Raw genomic sequence first — 25,865 nt, forward strand, 5'->3', positions numbered from 1 at the left:
GCGCAATTTTCCAACGCCAACTACAATTTGTTGCAATTCTATCAACTCCAGTGTTGTACCTTGTCGTACTTTGGGCAAAAGTTTAAAATAAATATATTTGTTTTTTATTAAAACAATAATACAATCGGCTGGCAGTGGTCTTTTCGGCACATCCAATCGTCCCGCGTCGATTACCACATGTAGTTAAACACTTATACAAGCGTGCAAATTTATTTCCACAACACAGCAACACTGCCTGGAAAGTGGAGGCAACTCTGAACATAGTGTAGAAAAAATACTAGCAGCAAAGAAAAAATTTTTTCACACACTACGGACTGAATTGATTTTTGTCTGCGATTAACTCTGGTGGAAAAAATCTTATAATGGCAAAGGTGAGTGTATAATTTTATTAAATATTGAAAGAATAGCCAATTTGCAATTAGCTCGTGAAGCAGATGTCCGTTTTTGCCGAAATTTCTAAAATTCTTGATTGCAAAAGTTGTGTAAAGAAAAATTCTCGACCACCACGAGCTTAGTTCGCAATGTAGTTGTGAGACCAAAATGTGTGTGTGAGTTTGTTGAAAAGTACGATCTTTGCCTTCCACTAGGGGCAATGTAAAAATAATTGTCGTAAAGTAAAATTTTGTGAAGTTTGCATTTTTATTTGTTCAATAAATCTTTGAGCAAAAAGGTAATCATTTACACGAAAAAGTATGCATCGAAGGGCATGAAGAAGCATCGTTGCATGGGAGAAGGTGGAAAATTGTGTTCAAGGACACAACGGGCCCCAGCAAAGGGAGCAAGTTGAGTTTAGGGGCTATGCTCGGATCATTTTGAAATTTTTACCGCAGGTAGGTATTTGTAACCTGATTACGGCAATGTAATTTTTTTGTGGGGGAAATACCCGGTTACCCGGTTATTCGACCCAAAAGTTCGAATACAACATCCGGTTTGTATCCGGTTCTACGTAACCGATATCAATAAAATGGGTATCATTTGAAAGCTTATGAAAATACCTATCCAACAAGTGGTCATATGACGGGGTTGCTGGAACCGGTTTCGGAGAAATTTAGGAAAATTTGCATTTTTGTATGAGTACTTTTTGAAAAACCTATAAAAACTCGAAAATGGACCCATTATAGGGTCTTAAAATCTATACACTATATTATAGCTAACACTATTGCCTTTCCAAAATGGTGTCATATGTGTTGATATCTTTTGTGGTTCCGTGGATATAAGAGATAGAATTCATTAAATTATATTTTTCTCCAGTCTAGATGCATTTGACTTTGACCTTTATAGCTTTTTTAAGCAACCGGCCTTCGGCCGGGGCTTAAGATTTTCTCCTCTGGGGTATGTCCAACACCGGCTACGCGATCCATAGTTTTTCTAAAAATTGTACATTTTGTAAGTAGCCGGCCTTCGGCCGGGGCTTAAGATTTTCTCCTCTAGGGTATGTCCAACACCGGCTACGCGATCCATAGTTTTTCTAAAAATTGTAATTTTTGTAAGTAGCCGGCCTTCGGCTACTAGCCGGCCTTCGGCCTTCGGAGAAAATCTTAAGCCCCGGCCGAAGGCCGGTTGCTTAAAAAAGCTATAAAGGTCAAAGTCAAATGCATCTAGACTGGAGAAAAATATAATTTAATGAATTCTATCTCTTATATCCACGGAACCACAAAAGATATCAACACATATGACACCATTTTGGAAAGGCAATAGTGTTAGCTATAATATAGTGTATAGATTTTAAGACCCTATAATGGGTCCATTTTCGAGTTTTTATAGGTTTTTCAAAAAGTACTCATACAAAAATGCAAATTTTCCTAAATTTCTCCGAAACCGGTTCCAGCAACCCCGTCATATGACCACTTGTTGGATAGGTATTTTCATAAGCTTTCAAATGATACTCATTTTATTGATATCGGTTACGTAGAACCGGATATAAACCGGATGTTGTATCCGAACTTTTGGGTCGAATAACCGGGTAACCGGGTATTTCCCCCACAAAAAAATTATATTGCCGTAATCAGGTTACAAATACCTACCTGCGGTAAAAATTTCAGGTCAATCCAAGCATAGCCCCTAAACTCAACTTATGCCCAGCAAAGTGTGTGCGTACGTTTGTGTGCGCCCCTTTTCGTTCTCAGCCGTTTCATTCGTTTGCATTTCACTCGAGAGATTATAATAATATACTACGAATGTTCTGTCTGTCTGGTGGCTCTCTGTCCATGCATCACTCGTGTCAAACAAAAATGATAATTGTTACGGGAGTAGGGCACATAGAGGTAATGGGGTCGTAAGAGGATTTAAGCCCGTTTCCCCGTTTGTATAGCAGTAGCAAATCTGGTGTGTGTTCTTATTTTTGTTCTTCGTTGGTAGATTACAGACATTGTCGTGTGCATCTGCATGGTATATTCTACATGATGTTTTTACGATTTCAAACAAAAAGTTGTCAATTGCATTGGCCATGACAAGGTAGAATCTGTTTCCCTAGCTGACAAATTAAAAAAAAAAAAATGAACTATTTATTAAAGATATTTAAGGATTTGCCCTACCCACTATATAAAGCGAATTATCGACAGAGCGGACTTCTGAGTAGTGTATCGGTAATTGGTTGGCTTGAGTATTCTATATATTCCACTGGATATGCGGCTTTTACGTTCCGAAAAACATAGGCAGTCGCAGACATAAGACAACCTACGAGAAGTTTTTGTAAACATAAACTCAAGCATGTGCACAAAATCTTACGGCGTTCAACTATGCGCTTCTATGAGCCTTCATTCTCTGGGAATTATGATTATTTCCATTTCAAAATAGGTTTGCTCGAAGATACGAATTGGAATGGAGGAAATTAACCTATGGATCAAAGAAAGGCAATGTCGTAATTACTCTTTGATGATTATATAATTTATGGGGAAATTAGAGTGCAGCCTTTTAGGCATTACGATTGAATATTTAAAATGTTCGTTGGACGTCAAATGTCTCTTTTCATTGTTGAAATTCGTTATCATATATTACACATTACATCCTGCTAAATGATAAATTTCTATACAGCAACAGCTATACAGCTAATGTTCACCTAGAGGCTGATTTTCAAATTGCATCATGTTGCACCTAGATACTGATTTTAAAAACGCATAAAGGCGTTAAATGAACCATATTAACACCATATTTCGCTTTATATATCGAAACATATCTTATTGCTTGAAAAAGAAATTTCGTTTACCAATTTATCATGTATTCAATTCCTTTCCGTTGTTCGAATGGGTAATGTTGGACAATGTAGCCATGTGGCCATATGGAGAAATGGCAGTATAATGTGGTATTCTGGCTACTTTTTATTCAGAGTTCACTTATTGTTATAGAATGGACTGGGGTCTAGGACTAGGGTGTTTTTAGAACTTCGGTTCTTTTTCCGAATTTTACATTTATACGATGTTTTACATAGAACTTCCAGAAATACTAAACAAAGTATGAAATATGGGACATCCGAAGCCTATCGTAATAAAAAAGTTTTGGTATTAAAAAATATTAGGCAGAACATTCTGTGTCGCAATACGATGCTAAATCAGGGTTTAAAGCTAGGTTTCAACAATTTGCAAGCAAAGCTAAAGGAAAGGTTAGTGAATTTGTGGAATTTGAAGGCTAAAAATCCATTTTGATTTTTTTTTTCTAGGGAATAAACTATAAAAAATGCCATACCGTTAAAAAAGTATAATAATAGCGAATTTCATTTTTTCCTATCCCTTATAATCTCGAGTTTCAACCTTTGGCTTAGCTATAACATTCCATATATTCGCCAAAGAATTACTTCAGTTTACCTGTACTTTATAATATGAAACCTAGTTCGCATATATATGAAATATCATAAAAATAAAATATCGAATGTTCCCAGCACTAATCTTTCCTAAACCAATCGGTTTGAGTTTAGGACAGGGCAAGTACTACCAATTTGGATGGTAATCGAATAATAGTAAGCAGATAAAAGAAAATTAAAAAAAATTGCTGAAAGTCACTTCCCACCTACATGAAAGGTAACTTCTGACCTACGCTTGCATGGCTATATGAATTAATTTCAAGAATGAAACAAACTAACATAGACATGCACAAATTCAGAAAGGTTTCCCGATCTACAGAAACGTTATCGCAAATTATAGTGGTGTAGAACATCACATGTTCGGTCCAGCTCGACTAACCGGTTCTAAACCGAGCAATCATGTGATAAATCAAGAATAATAAAACATATAGAGCTGTAAATTGCTGTGGTTGAGATAACTCAGTGAATTGTCATTTTCTCATTTTGCTGTCATTGACATAGCCTCTATGGTTGTACAATTCTAATAATTTTGTAATATTAATCCTTTATATTTTTCTTGCAGAGTCTGTAAAAAGGGGACGGAATAAAAAGTGATATATGCTTTTCAAAAGAGTGTGGAGAACAAAATCTTTCGATAAGATCAGAAGACGTGTCTTTCAGCAAGTCAAAAGTAATCATCAAGCATAAATAACAGCACAGTTTAGTCAACATATTTGCGAGTAGGAATAAGTTTATCCTCCAGTGAAGTGGACTGCGCTAAGCGAGAGGCTTAATTGTTTTGCAAGACCTAAAGCAACGATAACGAACAGAAGAAAACGGGTCTTACTTGATTATCAGTCAATACAATAAATAATTGTTTAATGAACTATAAAGTTATTCAACCAAAAAGTATATTTGCCTTTTAACAACTTTGGTACAACTAATAATTAACATTTTGGCAATTCTTGAAACGCTTTTCATCAAAGGCTATAAAGGCGAAGTTAAATTAAAGAAGTACAAACATCTACCGAAAACTAGTAAAAGTTCTCCGCATAATATAAAAACACAGAATATTTTGGCGTTCGACTAATTGTTGCTAAACTTCATCATCTCTTTAACATCAAAGATTTGTAACTTCAACTCAAATACTAGGCGGCGTCATCTTTGTTCCAAATCACGATCAAGACCAGCACTAAACTCAGTTTAGACATACAAAAATAAAACGTCTACGATCTCTTGTACCTATCTGATTGAATTATTCTGTGTCACGTTTTAAAGAGGCTTCATATATGGCAACTATAGAGGATTTTGTGCCACATATCTTAAAAAGCACCACCGTCACTCCCAATCCTTCGTCTGTGGCACCAATCATTGCCAACACCGCCGACGCTAATAACTGCACTTTTACCTCTGTCTTGGAATCGTCTTCTATAACGGCTGTTGCTAAAGCGTTGGAGGCATCAAGCTTTATCACCTCCTCTTCTAGTGCTTCCACTGTGGATTCTATCGTTGACAAACTTGTCAATTCGTTGGATTTGAACGACTCTTTAATATCCAACAGTTGTAACCCAATAGCAAAGGATTTGAAGAGCATTTCGTCCCGTTCGTCCTCAGTTGCCGGCAGCTTGTCGTTAGGCGGGCTGGGCGGTGGCAATATGTTTAGTGAGGTCTTCGAAAGTAACGTGGGCTCTGAGCTGGAATCGGGCTCGTTAGAGGACTCGTCAGGCTCCTTAGGTGACGGCGATGTCGACAAGAATTGTAAGATTTGCAGGTACAGTATTTTTTGTTGAGTTTTATAAAGCCTTAAATTAAACGTGTGTATTTGTTTTTGTTATTTCTTCAGTTCCCGTTTGCAATCACCTCGTGTTCTCTCTTGCCTTCATGTCTTTTGCGAGTCTTGCCTGAACAAGTTGTTGAATGAAGACTCGTCGGGAGGAAACCTTTCATCATCATCTTCGACATCTTCGGTTGGGGGCGATCTTGTACCACTTCATAACTGTTCTGGAAAATCGCAAATTAGATGTCCAATATGCAAGCAGATAACTATGGTAAGTAAGATTATGTGTGATATTTTTGGCATTAGAAATTGCTAATTTACTCAATACATTGTTAGCTATGAAAAAATAATGTTCTATTACAAAACATTGTTGTAATGATGATTAAACTTATGCATATGCCTTTGTTTAAATTTATGATTTTTAAAAATTCGTTCTAAGAAATCTTAGTTTTTAGACATTTTCTGTTTTTTAGTCTGAATCGGTGTTTAATAAACACTGTTTATTAGCGATGAAAAAATCATAGCAGGTTACAAAAACAAACGATTCATATCTCGAAGAATTTTTAAAGCCTCAAACTTTTATTAACTTGTTTCTTGGTCTAAACAAGACAAAGCCTTTAATGTGCTTGCGTAAATGTTCTTCGGCCACACTTTGTCGATATCACGAACCGCTATATAAAGTATATTATACACAATAATGGAAACTCTCTATTGTCCCCAGTGTAATGAAGACTAAAAATATTATTTTTTAGAGAAGACATTATTAAATTTTGCTGAAACAAACAAATCAATTCATGCGGATTATTTACGTATAAAGATCTAGGCCAAATAATATGAAGACATAAAATAAAAGTTAAATTTTATTTGACGGCCCTTTTATACACTAAAATACTTGTGAGTGTTATTACTAAATATGTCTTCTTTTCGATTCCATTATAGGTTGGACCTAATGGCGTGCAATCTTTGACATGTGATTACATACTTACCAATATTTTGGACTTGGCCACTATTGAGTCGGAACAATTGTATTGTACTTCTTGTAAGAGCAAGGAGAATGCAATTTCCCGTTGCAATGATTGTGCCAATTTCTTGTGCAGTGGTTGTGACAACGCTCACAAATATATGCGTTGTTTTGAAAACCACGAAGTTGTCAAGTTGGAGGACTTGCAAAAGACTTCGGACGGCGACAAACCATTGATTATACACAAACCCTTGTACTGCAATGTACATACATCGGAGAATCTCAAGTATTATTGCTTTAATTGTCAAATACCGGTATGCAATGACTGTTTGATTGCCGACCACAAAGGCAGCGAGCATCACTATGATATTATTGCGTTGGCTGAGAAATCGGTGCGCGGTGATGTTGAGAACCTAATAAAGGAGGCCAAATCAAAGGTATGTCTTAGAACCTTTCAAACCAATGCTTTTGTTTCTTCGGATTTATGTGTGTGTTTTCGTTATCGTTTTCTCGCAGGTGCAATATTGCGATGACGCAGACGCAAATTTATGTAGCGCTCTCAATGAGCTACAATCTCAACATGATTCGGCACGCGACCTCATCCAAGAAACTTATGAGAATTACAAGAAAATCATTGAGAAATGTCGCGACCAAGCTTTGGTGGAACTGAAAAAACTGCATTCCGAACGAGTTTTGAAGATAATGGATTTAATGCAGAATATACAGAATACTATGGGCAAGATTGACAACACTTGTAAATTTACCAACCGCGTTCTGGAGCAAGCAAATGCAGCAGAATTTCTGTCGATGAAAAAACTAATTGCAACTCAATTTATCAATATGATTAATACAACTCCAAAATGCGATATAAATTATTCCTTGACATTCGATACTAAACCGGAAAAGTTTGAACAACTAGCTCAAGAAACGTTTGGCAAATTTCGTACCGAGTCGACACCCCCATCGCCAAAGGAAAGCACACCTCCACCTACCTTACCTGGTATGCCACCGAACATGATGAATGGTCGTGTTGGTAGTGGTGGAAACGGTAGCATGAATTGCTCCAACAGCTCACAGAGTCAGTTGACAAGCTCCGTTACAGCTAGCAGCCCCATTTCTTTGCCGACTTCCATGCAAAGTTCATTTGATGGCGATATCTATGCCAATGCCTTGGGCAATGGTTTTATGATGTCCAATGTACTTACACCAGACTCTCCACCACAAGGTCAATCCGCATTATCTCATCATCATCATCAACTGCAACACCAGAATAGCACTTCCTCTCACCACAGCAGTGTTAATGGGTTTAATAGTATGGGATCCATTGGGCCTGGTAATGGAAATAGTCTAAACAACAATTTAGCTAATTCCTCACCCGGCTTCAATGGATCTCTTGGCAACAGTCAGTTGGGCGCAGGACCAGGAGCTTCGCTGATCGGCCCTCAAGGACTCAACGGCTTAAATAACACTGTTCCTTCAAACGGACTAAGTGCTCTAAACAATCCTCTCAACAATAGTCTTTCAGCTGCTGTTGGTGGTCCTTTGGGTGGAAATACTGGAGTCGCCGCAGTCCCACCACCAGGGGGTTACAACAGTATTCTCGAATACAATTTATCACGTCTTGCCAGCCTCACTGAAAATACGCCGGATTCTCTAACGGATGCCCTGGTTGGCTCTCCAAGTGGACCTACTGCCCAATCAGTAGTGCCAGCAGCTAATGCACAGAATCAACCAATTACCCTAGCCGATATTCTCTCTGGCGATCAGCGCGCTTTCAATAATTTGCAAGCTCTTGCGAAACTGGGCTTAAATAACAACGGTAAGTATTGACAAAAATACATTAGATCATCTATGCCATTCCCAGTCAGTAATCCTTATGTCGTGTATCTTCTTTTTTTATTATTTTTTATTTATGAGACTTATATTAAATAAGTTTATAATCAATGTTTAAAGTATGATATTCTTCAGTGGGCATGCCTTAGCTCTCCTAAATTAAATACATATCTTTATTTTTATATGCATCGATGATGTTAGAATTCTAGTTTGTCTCTTATATATACCTTCCAGTTACAAGGAATTCTGGGGCTAAATCCACATATGATTTAGTTTTTGGTGTTTTTGTTTTACCTCAATTCTTCCTTTGAGGGTGTTTTCATAGTTGAAACAAATCGCAAAAGTGGCAGCTATGTTGCGTATGAATGCTCGGTAGAAAAAATTTAATAGGTTTTGAATTGATTCCATTTACCTATAGTGCTATACCGTAAATAGCTAACGACGTAATTGCCGATAGCTAAACATTGAAATTTTATCTAATTAACCGCAATTGTGGGAACTATAAATTCAAGAATTAACTAATTTTGCAATAGTTTTCGAAATCATTTAGGGAAAATCATTTTTCGTAGTAAACATTTTTTTACATTCTTGCAGTTCTGAAACAGAACACATGTCTATAATAAAAAAAAAAACAAGGGGGTAAGGCCTTTATAACTAGTTTCCCATTTTTTAACATTTTGTATTATTTTATTTAATTTAATTTTTATTTTAATCCTTTCTTTCTTTCGTTCTTTTTTATTTTCTATTTTTTAACCATACAAAAACCAATATACCCCACCAACATCCATGATCCACCACCACCATCACTACCGTTCCAAATACTTGCTGTCGTTATAAAAACGTACAATTTCAACATATTTTCTTCTACACGTTTGCACTAATATCGTGTGGCGGATAAATACTTATTTCCCACCAAAATGCCACTGGCTAACAATATACTACATACAAACTTATTGTACACAACAATTATATTGTGATAAATATAAAACGTATAACTGATTGTTTGTTATTGTTGTTGCTGATGGCACGCGTGTTAATCAATAATTGCTATTTTGTTATGAATAAATGAATATTGTTGTTGGCATATTACAAGTAGATTTTCACACAGACATGACAAGCAATCAGCTATTAACGAGTGGACCCTCACCAACTGGATTTGATTGTTTATTACCAGATTACTGCCTACCCACAGCACCGTCGCCAAGTTTGCCAAATTTGCCTCCATTGTGTCCAGGCGCTGGGGCTGGTGGTTCCGTCGATGATATGAGCATAACTAGCTTCCATGCCCCGCAACAACCTCAACCAACGGCTACAAGTATAATAACGGGTCGCAACAAGGCAACCCCAATGCAGATACGTTGCAAGTTTGGCTCATTGGGAACGTCCAAAGGACAATTTAATTCTCCACACGGTTTTTGCTTGGGCGTTGATGAGGAAATTATTGTAGCCGATACCAACAATCATCGCATCGAGATCTTTGATAAATCTGGCAATTTGAAGTTTTACTTCGGAGTGCCCGGTAAAGAGGAGGGGCAGTTATGGTATCCCCGAAAAGTTGCTGTTATGCATACTAACGGCAAATTTGTGGTGTGCGACCGTGGCAATGAGCGATCTCGGATGCAGATATTTTCGAAAAGTGGTCATTTCATGAGGAAAATTGCCATAAGGTATGTCGTTTGCACAGTTAACAAATTATGCACATGCAAATATGTTTTGGTTTTTCCCCATTAGATACATCGATATTGTTGCCGGTCTGGCCGTCACTTCTAAAGGCCACATTGTCGCCGTTGACAGTGTTTCCCCCACGGTGTTCGTAATTTCGGAGGATGGAGAATTGGTACGCTGGTTTGATTGTAGCGATTATATGCGCGAACCTTCAGATATCGCAATCAGAGGTAATTATATCTGCCCATTCATTTAGGAATCTACAGCAAGACGGAATTCTAATCGTGTACATTTTGTTCCAGACAATGACTTTTACGTGTGTGACTTCAAGGGCCATTGTGTTGCGGTCTTCCATGAAGATGGTACATTCCAGTATCGTATAGGCAATGAAAAAGTTACCTGTTTTCCGAACGGAATTGATATTTCTAATGCTGGCGATATTTTGATTGGCGATTCTCATGGAAATCGATTCCATGTTGCTTGTTATTCACGTGATGGTGTTCTTCAGTCAGAATTCGAGTGTCCACATGTTAAGGTAATTACAAAATTATATATCTATGTAACAATACAAACAATATTTTATCGTGTACAAAAGGTTTTTTTTCATTTTGATTAACATCATTTAATTGACTCGATTTCTTGAGAACTGAAATTGCAGGCGGGTTACAATGAAGTGTAGTACCGAATTATGTGGCGGCGAAACTGAATAGATGATGTCGAAATAATTTAAAGCGGTCACACCAAACTTAAAGGATAATTACTTTTTTAAAATCCCTAAAAAACACGAAAAAATTAAAATTGCAAAAATTATAAAATCGGGAAAAAATCGAGAACATTTTTTTCAATGGAAACGAATTTCAAAATAGTAGTACATTCTATTGACAAACTTCGTAACGACCTTGAAACATTTGCTGTAGAAAATCAGCGAACAAGTTGAAGTTTTTTTCTTTTTTCCTTTTGTTTTTCTTCTTTTGTCAATTTTATATAATACACGATTTTTTTTTCAATTTGGCTTATGTTGAATACAATATTTTTTGTGAACAAAACAAAGAATTATTTTCACCATATAAAATAAAGTTATGTTAGTTACTATGCTTATAACTCAAGAACGGCTTGCCGGATTTTAACAAATTCGTATGAAATGAAAATATGCCATTAAAAATGTGAATGAAAACAATTTTTTGGCTTGAAATTTTTTCTATTTGACATACTATATTGAAGTGTACATTTTTTATTGTTTTGAATTGTGAATAAATAAAAAAATGGCATCTAGCTTTAAACTCCAGTACCTACATCGTGCTTCAGCTGGAAGATGCGAACACATTTAAACAAACAAAAGTGACCGACAAAGCGTTATGGGGCTCATTTCAAAACGTAGACCTACTTCTCTCATATGACAATAATCCGTCCAATGAGAACTCAAAATGCAAACAAAAATGCAAATTTAGTAAGAAAAGGATTTCTATCTCTCCAGAAATTCTTCCTAAACTTTCAAGATACCTTAACTCGCATTTTCAGGTCATGATATGGGTCATAACCCCCGAATTCGTTTTCTTGCACGTTTCACATTTTAACCATATTTTTCATACTAATTTCCGGAAATGTTGGCAATTTGAGAAGAAACCATCCTTACAAAATTTTTTAACGTTTTGTACAACCATCATATGATTTAAGTTATTTTCGGACTCTTGAAGATTTTTTTTTTATTTTTTGATCCCTTATTTGACAACTTGGTTTCTCAGGGGGTAGAAAACCTCTTCGCATACAATATGACATAAACTCCGCAACTCATTTAGTTGGAAATTGTGACAGAAACATGAAAAAATTGGGAATATTTGAAAGTAGCACGGGACCGAACATTTGTTTAATCATCGTTGAATTATTCTATGATGAAATATGAACTTCAGGGGTCTCCTACGCATAAGACAGAAAAATGAATTCCCATCTTACGGTAATGGGTGTAAAAGAGTAATTATCTTTGACTATTCTGAAATCATTTTGCCTTAATTATGAGGTGGACAAAACTAATTACCACGCAGTACGGTGTTCTAAACATTGGAAAAAACAAATTCCAAATTACAGCTCATTTGAATGAAAAATGTTGCTAAGCTCTTTGCAATAAAAAACATTGAGCTGTGTTTTGACATAGGGCTATTATATGTGTTCTATATCATATAGGCTTTTAACACTCAAAGCCTATGGCTGAAAAATAAGGTCAGGCTATTCAAAATATCTAAAACCGACGGTTTTATAATTTTTGCATTGAATATTTATTTCTATTTAGAAATTACTATGGAGTCATTATTTATAATAAAAATTGTGTCAGCTAGTAGAATATATATAAGAGTACTACCTTAATATAGTGTACAACCTAAGATATACAATGGAAGATCAGAACGCGAAAACTGTTCCGTTACGAAGATATAAGAAGTGTGTGTTTTTTAATCACATATTTTTAGCATATTTTGGCATATTTAAAAAAAAATGGCTACAGACCTTCTTTTCATTATACCGATCGACTCGTTCTCTGGGGCCCGAATAGACGGTTGTTATTGAATTTTCATCGGAAACATACAAATGATAAAAATCAGGAATACCTGGATTCACATTTACGATGACATGGGATATTTGAAGTCAAACGATATAATTTTTAAATTTTTTGTAATTCTATTGAATGAAAGCAGAAAATGTCGGAAATAGCTTCAAATTTTGGAATAAGTTTAGATTTGTTCGAATTGGTCACTTTTGGCACGAATTATGGCCTTCAAACGGCCAATGAAACTGCGGTATTTTGGCCCGTTCCCGGCGAAGCGCTTGCTTGAGGTGATCGACAATTTTGTATTTTTTAGTGCCAACCTGCTTTTCAAAATACTCTAGACCCAATTGTACAACGGATTGGTATCCGGAGATTTTGGTGGCCATTGTGCGCTGGAAATGAAGCGAGGAACCTCATTTTGTAACCATTCTTGGGTGGCGCGTGTTGAGTGCGATGGTGCTGAGTCCTGTTGGAATGTCCAAGGTCTGCGGCTAAAAGGCTTTAATACAGCCTCCAGAGTATTTTCGCGATAATATTCGGCATTTATTCTAATGTCACGGTCGATTAATACGAGCGGAGAGCGACCATCATCTATTATGGCGGCTCACACCATCACCATGGCCGGCGCTTGAGTTCTGGTGGCCAACGGAAGTTGCACATTTTCAGCTGACCTCTTTGGTCTCATTGACCTCATTTTGTTTGTCTACAAACTAATGTTTTCTCATCGGAGAAAACCAAATTCGGCAGTTCACCACTTTCGGTCAAGTGAAGCAAAACTTTGGCTCTTTTAAGTCTATTTTATTTCTGTTGCGGTGTAAGTTCTTGCACTTCTTGGAATTTCAATGGCTTAATACCGATCTTATTTTTCAAAATTTACCGAATGGAATATTGCGATATGTTCAGCTCACAAGCCATTTTTCGGACACTGCGACGCGGGTTATGCTATGTCAAGTTGCTTCTTTACTTTTCGAACCATTTCTGCTGATGTTGCTGTTTTCTTCCGTCCACTTCCTTGACGTCGGGCTACGCTATCACATTTCCACCCAAATATAAAGAAATCACACTATCACGCTTGAATTCCATCACGAATAACTTTTTTCTGGAGAATTTTTACCAAAAGGCTTTTGTACGCTTGTAAACAATATATTGAACTGTCACAGGAATAATTTCAACAGCAAATGACAGCAGTCTGAAGTTGGTTGCAGCTTTTTCATCTCACCCTGTGTAGCTGAGTGCTACCGGACGCGTCCACATGTTACGAATTAAATAAGCAGTATCGGGCACCTCAGCGGTTTCCGGGGAGAGTCTGGGATTTAATTCCTGAGTGCCCATGATCCCAGGAATCGATGAGGCGAAGCCACTGGCGCCGCCTAACTAACCAGTGAACAGAATGGTCCACCGCAAACCGAATCCCAAACGCTGGGGTGTGCCCTTCAGTGTTCCAAGGTTTGCAGTAAGGGTACCCACTATTTTTAATTAGAATTCCATCAAAAGCCAAAAAGCAAAAGACTACTTAGATCGCTCTACATCTGGCCCAAAATGACTTTTTTGGGGAACACCAGATTGAAAGACATTGATCGATTTAGATTGACAAGTTTCAAATATAGCATTTTCAGATTAAATGAAACCTTTTGCAATTCAAATGAAACTTTTTGCAGCGGGAATGAAACCTTTTGCAGTGGAATTGAAACCTTTTGCAGTGGAAATGAAACCTTTTGCAGTGGAAATGAAACCGTTTGCAGCGGAAATGAAACCTTTTGCAACCGAAATGAAACCATTTGCAACCGAAATGAAACTTTTTGCAAATCAAATGAAACTTTTAAATTTATAGAAGGAAAAATAACAAAATATTTTTATTTTTAGTAGTTTTTAAATGAAATCAATTAATAATTAATAATAATATAACTAATATATTGACAAGGAGGATTTTTTATTGATTATAAATATATACATTTATTTATATTATTTCTTAAATTTTCAATTATTGTAATAACAAATGGTTCTTTATTGATTTGATATAAAATGCTTCCATATTATTAAATTCCAAATGCTTAATGCTAAAAAGAGAAATTTAAACAAATTTTGCCCTTTATAGGTATGGCCAGGACTGAAATGTGAAATTATTAATCTTACCTAATAAAGGTAAGTCGTGATTTCAAAAGATAGATAAGTGGAAATCATTAAATCAACTATGATCATAATTGTATATACTTTATGGGGTCTACGACGAATATTTAGAGGTGTTACAAACCGAATGACAAATTTAATATATCCTCTTTTCCATGGAGGAGATTATAAAAAGATACCTAATTCGGGTCCTTTGAAAAAAATACCTTGAAAAACTTTTTTCAATCTTTCTGCATCTACTCTTGTGTATTATGGAAGCTTTAAGAAAAAATTTTATAAAAACATAAATATTAATAATCAATAAAAACTCCTCTTTAACTATATATTAGTTATAATTAGTTAATTTAATTTTAAACGTACTGAAAATAAAAATGTTTTGTTATTTTTCCTTCTAAAAATCTAAAAGTTTCATTTGATTTGCAAAAAGTTTCATTTCGGTTGTAAAAGGTTTCATTTCGGTTGCAAAAGGTTTCATTCCCGCTGCAAACGGTTTCATTTCCACTGCAAAAGGTTTCATTTCCACTGCAAAAGGTTTCAATTCCACTGCAAAAGGTTTCATTCCCGCTGCAAAAAGTTTCATTTGAATTGCAAAAGGTTTCATTTAATCTGAAAATGCTATATATCTTTCAGGGATCAAAAGGGTGAGCTCCATAAAACCCGAGTTCTATTGAAGTCTATGTCTTAAAATCTTTTACGAAAAATTAATTCTCGAATAACTTTGGAATGACACTCAAATTGGGTAAATCCTCTATAATTGAAAACATGCTAAGCTATCATATTTTTAGGGACTCCATTCAAATGAAAATTAATACATGTAGGGGAATAATTATACAAAAGTGTTTAAAGGCCTGACCGGGAAAACCATCCGGACCCGAACTTTTTTTAATGCTTTTCAACCACGCAAACTAAAAACTAATTCAGGGTTTTTATTGTCGAAATATGTATTACATATTTTCAACTTGAAATACACATGGTTTAGAGAATGTTATCCCTTTGAACTAGATTTAAACTGATGTACTGATTTTGCAGAACAATTGATAGTTGTTAATATTCGCGATATTAATTTTCTTTTAACCGGATGAATATTTGATATTTTGGACATAAAAATCTGTTCAGTATTTCTTTTTTATTTTAATATATTCACTTGTTTATCGCATCTGCCATATAGGTGTATGACAATAACAAATCTGCCGGAACAGACTATTTGGAGGTGCATTGATGGTATATTAAGGTCGCAGAAGATGTTTTATGTACCAAGGTCCAGCTATAATAGATCGAAATCGTCTTTACGTTAGAGGCATTAGGCGTGATGTAGCATTAGAGAGATGTATGCAAAATCTTAAGTAAATATATACCCAAACGAAATTAAAACACGTAGCTTCAATTGTCGACTTAAAAATAAAAAAAAACAAAAGTTTCAGGTCTGGATATGGTACGTTCTTGAGTCTCGTATGCCTTATAATGATAATCTAGACAAAGTGAGCATAAACTTCAGCCAAGTTCTTTTCGTTAACTTATTCAAAAATCATTTCACGCATATGAGATAACTCAGTCAAAACAAGTACTTATCCCACAACCATGATGATGAAGCTTGGAAATGTACCATATATTGGTTTCCTCTGGTGCCTTTTTCTCCTGAAAATGTAATGTTGAAAATGTAAATAAAATATATGCATCTAAATTAAAAATTAAAACTTGCACATCGTAATATGTATAATTCATATTTGGTAAAATGTACAGGGTGAGATAAAAAAAACTGCAACAAAGTCAAACGCCATCATTTTTAAATTTTTTTTAATTTAATTGAATAAAAGCAAAACATGTCGGAAATAGCATCAAATTTTAGAATAAGTTTAGATTTGTTCGAATTGGTCACCTTTGGCACGAATTATGGCGATCATTTTGTTTGTTTAAAAACTGCTGGACAGCGAAAGTTTTCTCATCGGAGAAAACCAAATTCGGCAGTTCACCACTTTCGGCCAAGCGAAGCAACTCTTTAGCTCTTTTGAGTCTATTTTATTTCATTTGCGGTGTAAGTTCTTGCACTTCTTTTGTGAATTTCAATGGCTTTACCCCGAGCTCATTTTTTAATATTTGCCGAATGGAATATTGCGATATGTTCAGCTCACGAGCCATTTTTCGGCCACTGCGACGCGGGTTTCGATCGAGTCGCTTCCGTACTTTTGTATCAGTATCACGGTAACGAGCGATGGTACGCGTCACATAAGATTTATGCACATTTAACGAAAGTTTTCTCTTCGGAGAAAACCAAATTCGGCAGTTCACCACTTTCGGCCAAGCGAAGCAACTCTTTAACTCTTTTGAGTCTATTTTCTTTCATTTGCCGTGTAAGTTCTTGCACTTCTTTTGTGAATTTCAATGGCTTTACCCCGAGCTCATTTTTTTGCCGAATGGAATATTGCGATATGTTCAGCTCACGAGCCATTTTTCGGCCACTGAGACGCGGGTTTCGATCAAGTCGCTTCTGTACTTTGGTATCAGTATCACGGTAACGAGCGATGGTACGCGTCACATAAGATTTATTCACATTTAAATGCTGAAATGCCCCAAAGATAACCACTTGTGGTTTTCCAGCCCAAAATAAAGAAATCACACTATCACGCTTGAATTCCAATACGAATAACTTTTTTTCTGGAAAATTCTCACCAAAATGCTTTTGTACGCTTGTAAACAATATAATGAACTCTCACTGGAATAATTTTAACAGCTGTCGGACGAGTGGCTTAGAAATGACAGCAGTCTGAAGTTGATTGGTTTCTTCATCTCACCCTGTATTTGTGATATTATTGTTAGATTCCATAACAGCTTGCCAAGTTAAAGATCGATCCGTATTTTTATAAGTTATTACAGATATAACAAATTTTATATATTGTCCCCAATAAAGCAAACGTATGGACGTCATCGCCTCAAACCCATTGTCATAACATGCAATGGCAAACAAATGTGGATGTTGAAATTTTATCAACCTACTTCATTTCGTCCGGAAGTAAGAGTGATTTTCACAGACGGGTGGACATCGAATTTTGTGCCGACCAAGAATATATGTGGTTGTGGTCTCTAAAGTTTATGTCCATCTACGAGCTGTTTCTTCAAAATTAGGAATTTGTGATAGTAATAGTGTGAACCACTGAACCGAACCAACCCAAACCGACAAGTGGTTCACAATGCCAAGATCTTCCCCAAAGTTTATGCAGTTGTAAGTCTATTAAAAGTCCACTTTCCGATGTTATACCTTACATAATTTTTAGTCATTTTTTCAAAACATCTGCATTCTCTGGAGAAGAAAAAAATACTTTTTACAATTCCGTCGTTTAATTATATAGGAATAATCAGGGATTATTCCGTGGTTGTTTTCTAACCTTCAGCTCATTATTGTTTTGTTTTTCATAGGTATCACGTTGCTGTGGCCTAAAAATAACTTCTGAAGGATATGTTGTGACACTCGCTAAAAATAATCATCATGTTTTGGTGCTTAACACCCTGTACGTTCAGTGATTGCAAAAAAAGAAAACTCTCAATACGAGATCTGATTTGTTAAACTTTGGAAAAACTGCAACTGTAAGTAGACCACACCAGCAGCATCAACATCAAAATCCGCAGTCGCAGTCGCAGTCGCAGACGCAACCACAACATCATCATCATCAACAGCAACAGCAGTTGCGTTCCGTTTTTCCTACAATGCATGGCAATCATGGCATTAGTAACACATCATCAGCGGTCACAGTCCCAACGGATCCGAAAGTACCAACAACAGCAGCATCAGTATCAACAAACGCAGCACTAAATTTCAATATGCCTTTAATTAGCAAGCATCAGCTTTATAAAATTAATACTGAAAATAGTGATAATGGTGAACAAAAAAAATTACAACTTATAGATTATGATGAAATTTAAGGCAATAATATTTTTGTATTATTTTCATTTTCATGAAAACCAACAAAGAAAGAATAACTAAAACAAAATTACACCCACATAAAAATATTTAATGATAAAACAACGCCTCCAAAGATACGACGAAATTCTGAATTTACGCCGCCAAAAGCCAAAAAGAATCGTAAAATCAATATAATTTATTTTTTTTACACCTCTTCGTACCACTTACTACTACTATTACTACTACTTCTAATATTTTATTATAAATTATTATATTCTACATCGTTTTACACTTTACAATTTTTAATGTAGTTAAACAAACAAACAACAAACAAACAAATTAAAACAAAACAAAAGGCCGTTTTTATATACAAAACAAATATTTTAGCTTATATGAGAGATTTTTTAAATATATATGTAATATTTTAAATAGTTTCCTTCCTTTTTCTACAACACTTAAGAGACTTTCTAATGAGGAGGAGTGAAAAGGCTAATTTTTCTAGAGTATACATAAAGATTTATTTTTGTATACATAGAAAATTGCCCTTTTGAACATGAAAAACATGAATTTATAACTCCCAATGAATTAATGAAGGAAAACATGTCTGATTTAAAAAAAGTTGATTCTTTTCGAAACAAATCTCAAATCCACATACATACAAATATAATATTTTGATCTCTTTCTATTCAATTTTATGTTTTTTAATTGCCAAAAACCAAACATGAATCATAATTACAATGTAGAAAAATGAATGAAATTTTGAAAAGTAAATAACATATTTTTATTTCACCTTTGCAAAATAAAAAAAAAAAAAAAACAAAACGGAAATAGAAAACAAGTTGCAATGGTTTACAAAAAAAAAAACTAATCACAATTTATACAAAAGAACTATTACAACCATAACAACTTAAATGAATATTGTTACATAAATTACATTATTTTTATTATTTTTGTTACGTTTTCTTTTTATTTTAAATCAACTACAAAACAATAAAATGTATTTACAAAACGTCGATGGGAGCATAAGTATATAAGGCATACTTTTGTTTCCATTGAAATTGTATTTCACGTTTTTATTTACAAACAAAACAAAAAGAAAAGAAAAAACATATTCCTTTTTACATACAATTAAATTAATTTCCCCACGTTATTTTTTTTTAATAAGGCTGGTTTTCCAAGACATTATTTTACATAATTTACTCAATCACCTTTGTGTGTTATATATATATATCTATAAATATATTTTTTTTTAATAACATTGTTAACTCTTTTAAATTATTAATTAATTACATATACAAACTATTTACATTTACAAGAACAAAAACAAATATGTTTTAGTATATATGTTATATTAAATACACTGTAACACGAAACAAATTTTAAACTTGAAACAAAAGAAAAATAATCCTATAATTTTTATTATAAAATGTTTAATTTAATTTTGATTTAACTTTGTGTTTCAAATACTTTCTTGTCATTTTTTGTATTTAATTTTATTTTACTTTTTATATTTATTTTTTTGTTTTCTTTTTTATTAGAGAGAAAAAATATATGATTTTCAAATGTATTTTTTATATATTGTTTTCAAGATTTCTAGCTGTTCTTATGTAAAACATAAAAGTTAAAAAACGAAGAAAGATAACAAAAAAGATTGGAATAAGAAAAAAAAAACAAAAAAAAAAAAAGAAAAAGAAATTATCATATATTGTGCGTGAGGCTGTAGTTTTAATTGAAAAAAAAAAAAAAAAAACAATACCAATCATACCTTTATACTACTATATAAGCATTAACAACGATTACAAGAATTACCCAAAAGCAATCCTTTATAAAAATACATATTTAATTTTAAGTAGTACCAAATGTAGAGTTTCTCTTCGAAAACACTCACACATCAGACTTATTCAAATTTCAAACCGTCATTGACAAAAACCAAACTGTATAAGATATTTTTGTAAACATATTTTTTAAGTATACACACATATGTATTTTGTTGTCGTTTTTCAGTGCAAAAACAGTCCCACAAGAAAGTGTTTAGTCTCTCTCCGCAAAAGGCAATTTGAATACACATACATATGTAATGTTTGGCTGTTTAGAGGATTTAGCGTTCTTTTATAACTTTATTTTCTTAATGTAACATCGTTTTTCGTTCGTTCGTTTTTTTTTCTCTTTTATTTTTTGATCGAAAGTCCGGATGAGCCTGTGTGCTCTCGTCCCGATTTCCGCTAATTTCGTCTTGTTTGTGTTTTCCTTAAGAGCATTTTTCTAGCTATAATAACACATTTATTGTATACAAAAATTGAATTGATGCAATTTTTTTGTCGAGTTTAATTAGAAAGTATATACATACAATACGTTTTACATGCTCATTATTTTATAAACAAATATTTTTTTGTTTTAAAGTAACGAAATATATTGCAAAAAAAAAAAGATAATACCCACAAAAAAAAAATTAAAAAAAAAAAACAAATGTAATTCCATAAGCTTTTACTTTTTATTGAAATATTTTTTGTTGTAAGTTTTTTAAATCTATTTACAAGGTTTTGTTAAACAAAACTTAAAAAGTCTACAAAAGATTATTTTTCTTTTTTTTTAATTAAAGTTTTTTTTTTTAATTATTATTACTTTTATACACACACAGACATATGTAGGCATAGTAGGTGTTACAACATGTTGTGGAACTAGTTATAGGGCTATGTTTCCTGCATCATAGAGGTTTTACAACTGATTGCCAACACATCCCCATTTCAACGCATATACAAACAACTGACATTTGATATTATTAATAGAGTGTTTTAGATTAGAAAATGAATTTATGTTGTATTTTTTCTTGTTATAGTTTATTTCCAATAATCCGCTTAAATTAATGATATTAAAAAAAGAATATAATTGTTTAAGTCAGTTATTTTATTTTTTTTTTGTATTTGTAACTAAGACGCCCTCTTAGCGTTTTCCTTACATTTTAACTTTAAGTCAAGACGTACAGTAGTGCAGAAAGACTAAATACATTTTCGCTATATTATAATTGTTTAAAAAAAAACACGCAGGTTGTATTAAATTAAAACCAAATGCATTTTACGAAGTACTCCAATATTTTTTATTATTATTTTATAAGTATTTGTTTACAATATTTTAGTAGAGAAAACCTTCAAATTGCCTTTTTTAGACTTTTGTTTTCAAAAATATGTCGTCTACCAAATTATTTTTATTGGCCATATAAATGTTTTATAACAACTATGTATTTTTATACATACACTCCATTAATACATGATATGATGCAACACTAGTCATATACATATGTCTATTAACATGTGTATATTTTTAAACTATATAATTTTATTGACCCACTACTATTGTTTACCTCTATCTTTTTATTAATAAATCTACACTACTGTACGCTTCTGTTTTACACGCTTAAAAAATTAACTAGATAAAGATAGAGAGAGAAAGAGAGAATATGTTGTTATTGTTAACGTTTTCCACCTTCTTTTATGTTTCTTATTTAATTTAATTTTATTTTAATTTTATTTCTTTAGTTTTTTTTTTTATTATTATTATCTTCGAATTATTAATTCAAAGCATTATTTTTAATTATTATTTTTGTGATTTTTAAACTATACACCTATAAATTTTCAATAAAACTTAATTAAAGCGTTTTTATCTATATATTTATATGTGTATGTATATGGTTTTTGAAAGTGAAAAAGAAAAAAAAACTGCACAGAAATCAACTACTAAAAATATTTCAGCAATAATATAGAAAAATATTTCAGCAACGTTATTCCGGTTCCGGTAAAATGCACGATGCGATTCAAAAACGGTTTGAACAACTAAAAAATAGTATAATTCAAAATCTACTTGGTGGTGAAAAAGAAATATTTTTATTGCATTCGCACTTTTCCGATTTCGTACTTTCAAAATGGAAATCGCATTGTTTTTGTTTTTTCACGTGGAGTATTTGGGTACACAAATATTTTTAGTTCGACGGCAAATGAATTGAAGACGTTCAACTGAAGTATGTTAATTTTGTTCATAATTTGGTTTGTTTATCCCTTTACACGAATAAGCAAATCAACAATCTCGGTACAATAACATGAATGGTAGTGATTCTGTTTTTTTTTAATTTTCTTTTTAATAAAAATAGGGCTCAATTTGTAAAACGATAAAGTAATTTCAACACGTACACACACATATAAAGGTAATACTAATCTCCCCTTGACTTGCTTATGAAGAAATGTGAGGTTAGAAAAGTATATGTATTTCACGAATCCAAAGTTTTTTTATGTTGTATTGTATTTAACATATTTTAAATTAATATAAATAAATTTACCTACATTTTACATATATATTTATGTATAAAACAAATATATACATATATGTATGAGAAATATACATATGTTTATAAACGACCTTTAAATGTACATCATGTATATGGGTAAAACAAAATGAAATAACAATCTAGTATATGTCAATTTTTGATGATATTTTACGCCTTATGAAAATTATTAAAACATATATATTAAATAAAATAAAAAAACAAAAGATAAACAAACAAACCAAATTCCCCCCAATATTTGCAATAACGTTTTAGGAACACTTATACAAATCCAGTTATAAACCATTAATGTAATATTAGTAATGATTAAGAATGATTTAAGCTAAACACTTTTATTTTTTATATTCAGCTAAAAATTGAACATGAAACGAAATATGAAAATCAAAAACAACATTGGTAAATGCATTCACAACAAGAACCATAAAGGATAATATATATATATGTATGAGTGATGAATTTTCAATTAATAAATAGCAGGCCGAATCAAAAATAAAATGAAACAAACAACATCCTAATACATCAAACATTCAGAATTAAAGTTTTAAAACAACACAATAGTTGACGAAGTCGTTAAAATAATCGTAATGTTCATAAAACCAATTGATAAATAAATATATACAAAAAAAAAAAAACAATTTCAAATTAAAAAAAAAAAACAACAAAAAATGCGTATATAAAGACACCAACAACACACGTACGTATTTTGTATTTATATGGCGCCTAAAATGTTTGAATATAAATTGTATTCTCTATCTCTATTCTCTTAGCATATACATATATACAAATGTAAACTTAATTATAACAACACAGCAAATTGCTTTACCTGGTGGTGTATAAGTTCCTCAAATACAAAATTTTATAATTAATTTGTTATGATTTGAATTTATTTTTCACTGTTGTGTTCGAACTGTTTTTTTTTTAATTTTATTTGGGCTCGAAACCTAATATTTTATCTAATTTGTATTTATTTACTTTCTTTATTTCAATAAAGTTTTTATTCAAATGTATACACAATATGATTTTCTTTGTTTTGTTTACCATTACCATTTTAACCCTGTGCAAGACGCAAAGAAATGACTAAATTTTATTGAAGTTACCATATTCCACATACGAATGTTGTGTACATAAATGTAACACAGTATGATTAAAAAGGAATAATGTATTCCCAAAGGAATATATTCTTTCCAGATTTTATTCTTTAAAGCTTGTAATGCATTGCACAGGGTAATTAAACGATTTTCGCACTACTGGACGGTAGAGAAACCATTTCTCACTTTTTTTGTCATCAATGGCTTAAATGATCGATAGTGACATGTTTCACTTTGTGTTTCAAAAACTAACCAATTAACGGAAGGGATATGTCAAAGGATAAAAAGTAAACAACATATCAAACATAAAACAGCGAATATTTTTTAGTCATGTCATACTATGGTTCTCTTTATGTTGTGTTTCATTCAACAAAAAAACAAAAAAAAAAAAGAAGAAGAAATCCAGTAATAATAAAAACTGTAGCAGTGCCATTAAAGACAACTACTCATATAATTAATTCGACATTCCTAAGAAACAAAAAAACAAACTAAATATACATTTTATATAACATAAACTACACCCATGGAAATGAGACAGTTTATTTTTTTAAATCATTTAACGTTAAGAGGACAAACAAAAACAATAACAATAATAATAATTTTAAACTTACACTACTCGAAATCATGAAGTATTGTAAATCTGAAACAACAGCAACAAATGAAAGAACAACCAAACCACATTCTTCCTATATTTTCTCAGTGTCCACAATATACATACATACATAAATACTTAATAAATAATAATAAATTATAATTAGTTATATGAATGCGGTATGTATGTAGTGTAGTCTGCAAACGGAAACATGTATAACTATATTGTGTTTTGTTTCCTCTCTACATATAAAAAAAAATAAAATAAAATAAATTCTGCAACATGAAATGAAAAAGTAAAAATCACAAACGTTGGACAGGCTCTAATCTTGTTCGGCTTCGGTATGCTATCCCTAACATATAGCTCAGTGAATTTGACGAGAAAAAAAATAATTAGCTGTACTCTCTGAAAACAATTCTAAGCTGGGTTAATTCTGGGTATATATGTATACTTAAAGTCAAATATCGAAGACGACCTACATTCAAGCCTACCTGACAAACTTTATAGGTTGTTACTATATGTATATTTCAAAAAAAAAAAAAGACAAAATCTTGTATCGAAACTATTTTTTTGTTTATATAGAATTTTAATATTATCCATAAGTAAAGGCAAACAAAAAATGCAATTCTTGATAGATGGGTCTGGTATCAGAAAATATCTATATCAATGCCCGTTAATTCAATATTAGATATGGGAGAACGCAACGAACAACAAGCAAGAGACGACAACCATTGTCTATTAGCCTGCTATATGTATATTGTTCGATACAGATCTTGGCCGCTATCGTCATATAACACAAATAAAAAGTGATGCTGTCCGTTTTCTTTGACAATGTGTACAAAACATCCTAAAAAATATCGTAACTAGATCTATATTTTTGTTTGTTTTTTTCTAAGCCACAAAAAAAAAAAATAAAAAAAATGAGGCCTGTCTATTTCTTATATAATGATGCTAAACAAAAAGAAGGAAAACAAAAACAAGAAACAATTTACAATAGCATATACGACCTAATACATATTTATTAGTATATATATACATAGATAATAATTAGAATAAAATAATATTATCTACATTTGTTCCAAGACAAAAAAAAAAAAACGACAACAAGAAAACCCAAAGACCAATATTAAATGTATTTTATTTATTTTCACAATGAATGAAAAATTGTAATAATCAAAAATATACACACACATAAAAATGATAACACATACATAAACAATTAATAACATATTAAATGAGGTGTAAGAAAAATATCCTTATCCACGAAAATATGCAATTTACGA

General features: G+C 32.8%; 1 protein-coding gene across 3 annotated transcripts; it reads left to right on the forward strand.

Annotated features, from left to right (window-relative positions):
- Positions 1 to 23,916, forward strand: LOC131802651 (brain tumor protein-like). 3 transcript variants are annotated; one of them, XM_059123037.1, is made up of 9 exons: positions 1 to 371; positions 4,359 to 5,546; positions 5,619 to 5,823; positions 6,492 to 6,950; positions 7,030 to 8,332; positions 9,440 to 10,013; positions 10,078 to 10,241; positions 10,314 to 10,546; positions 18,086 to 23,916. In XM_059123037.1, the coding sequence occupies exons 2-9, from the start codon at positions 5,065 to 5,067 to the stop codon at positions 18,188 to 18,190; spliced, it is 3,525 nt and encodes a 1,174-aa protein (XP_058979020.1). In that variant the 5' UTR covers positions 1 to 371; positions 4,359 to 5,064; the 3' UTR covers positions 18,191 to 23,916. The 3 variants fall into 3 exon arrangements, with proteins under 3 accessions (XP_058979020.1, XP_058979022.1, XP_058979021.1); XM_059123039.1 differs by having other exon boundaries at positions 9,521 to 10,013; XM_059123038.1 differs by having other exon boundaries at positions 2 to 371; positions 9,443 to 10,013.
- The last annotated feature ends 1,949 nt before the right edge of the window (positions 23,917 to 25,865 follow it).

Source organism: Musca domestica, unplaced genomic scaffold, assembly GCF_030504385.1.
Source record: "Musca domestica strain aabys unplaced genomic scaffold, Musca_domestica.polishedcontigs.V.1.1 22, whole genome shotgun sequence".
Taxonomy (NCBI): Eukaryota; Metazoa; Arthropoda; class Insecta; order Diptera; family Muscidae; genus Musca; species Musca domestica.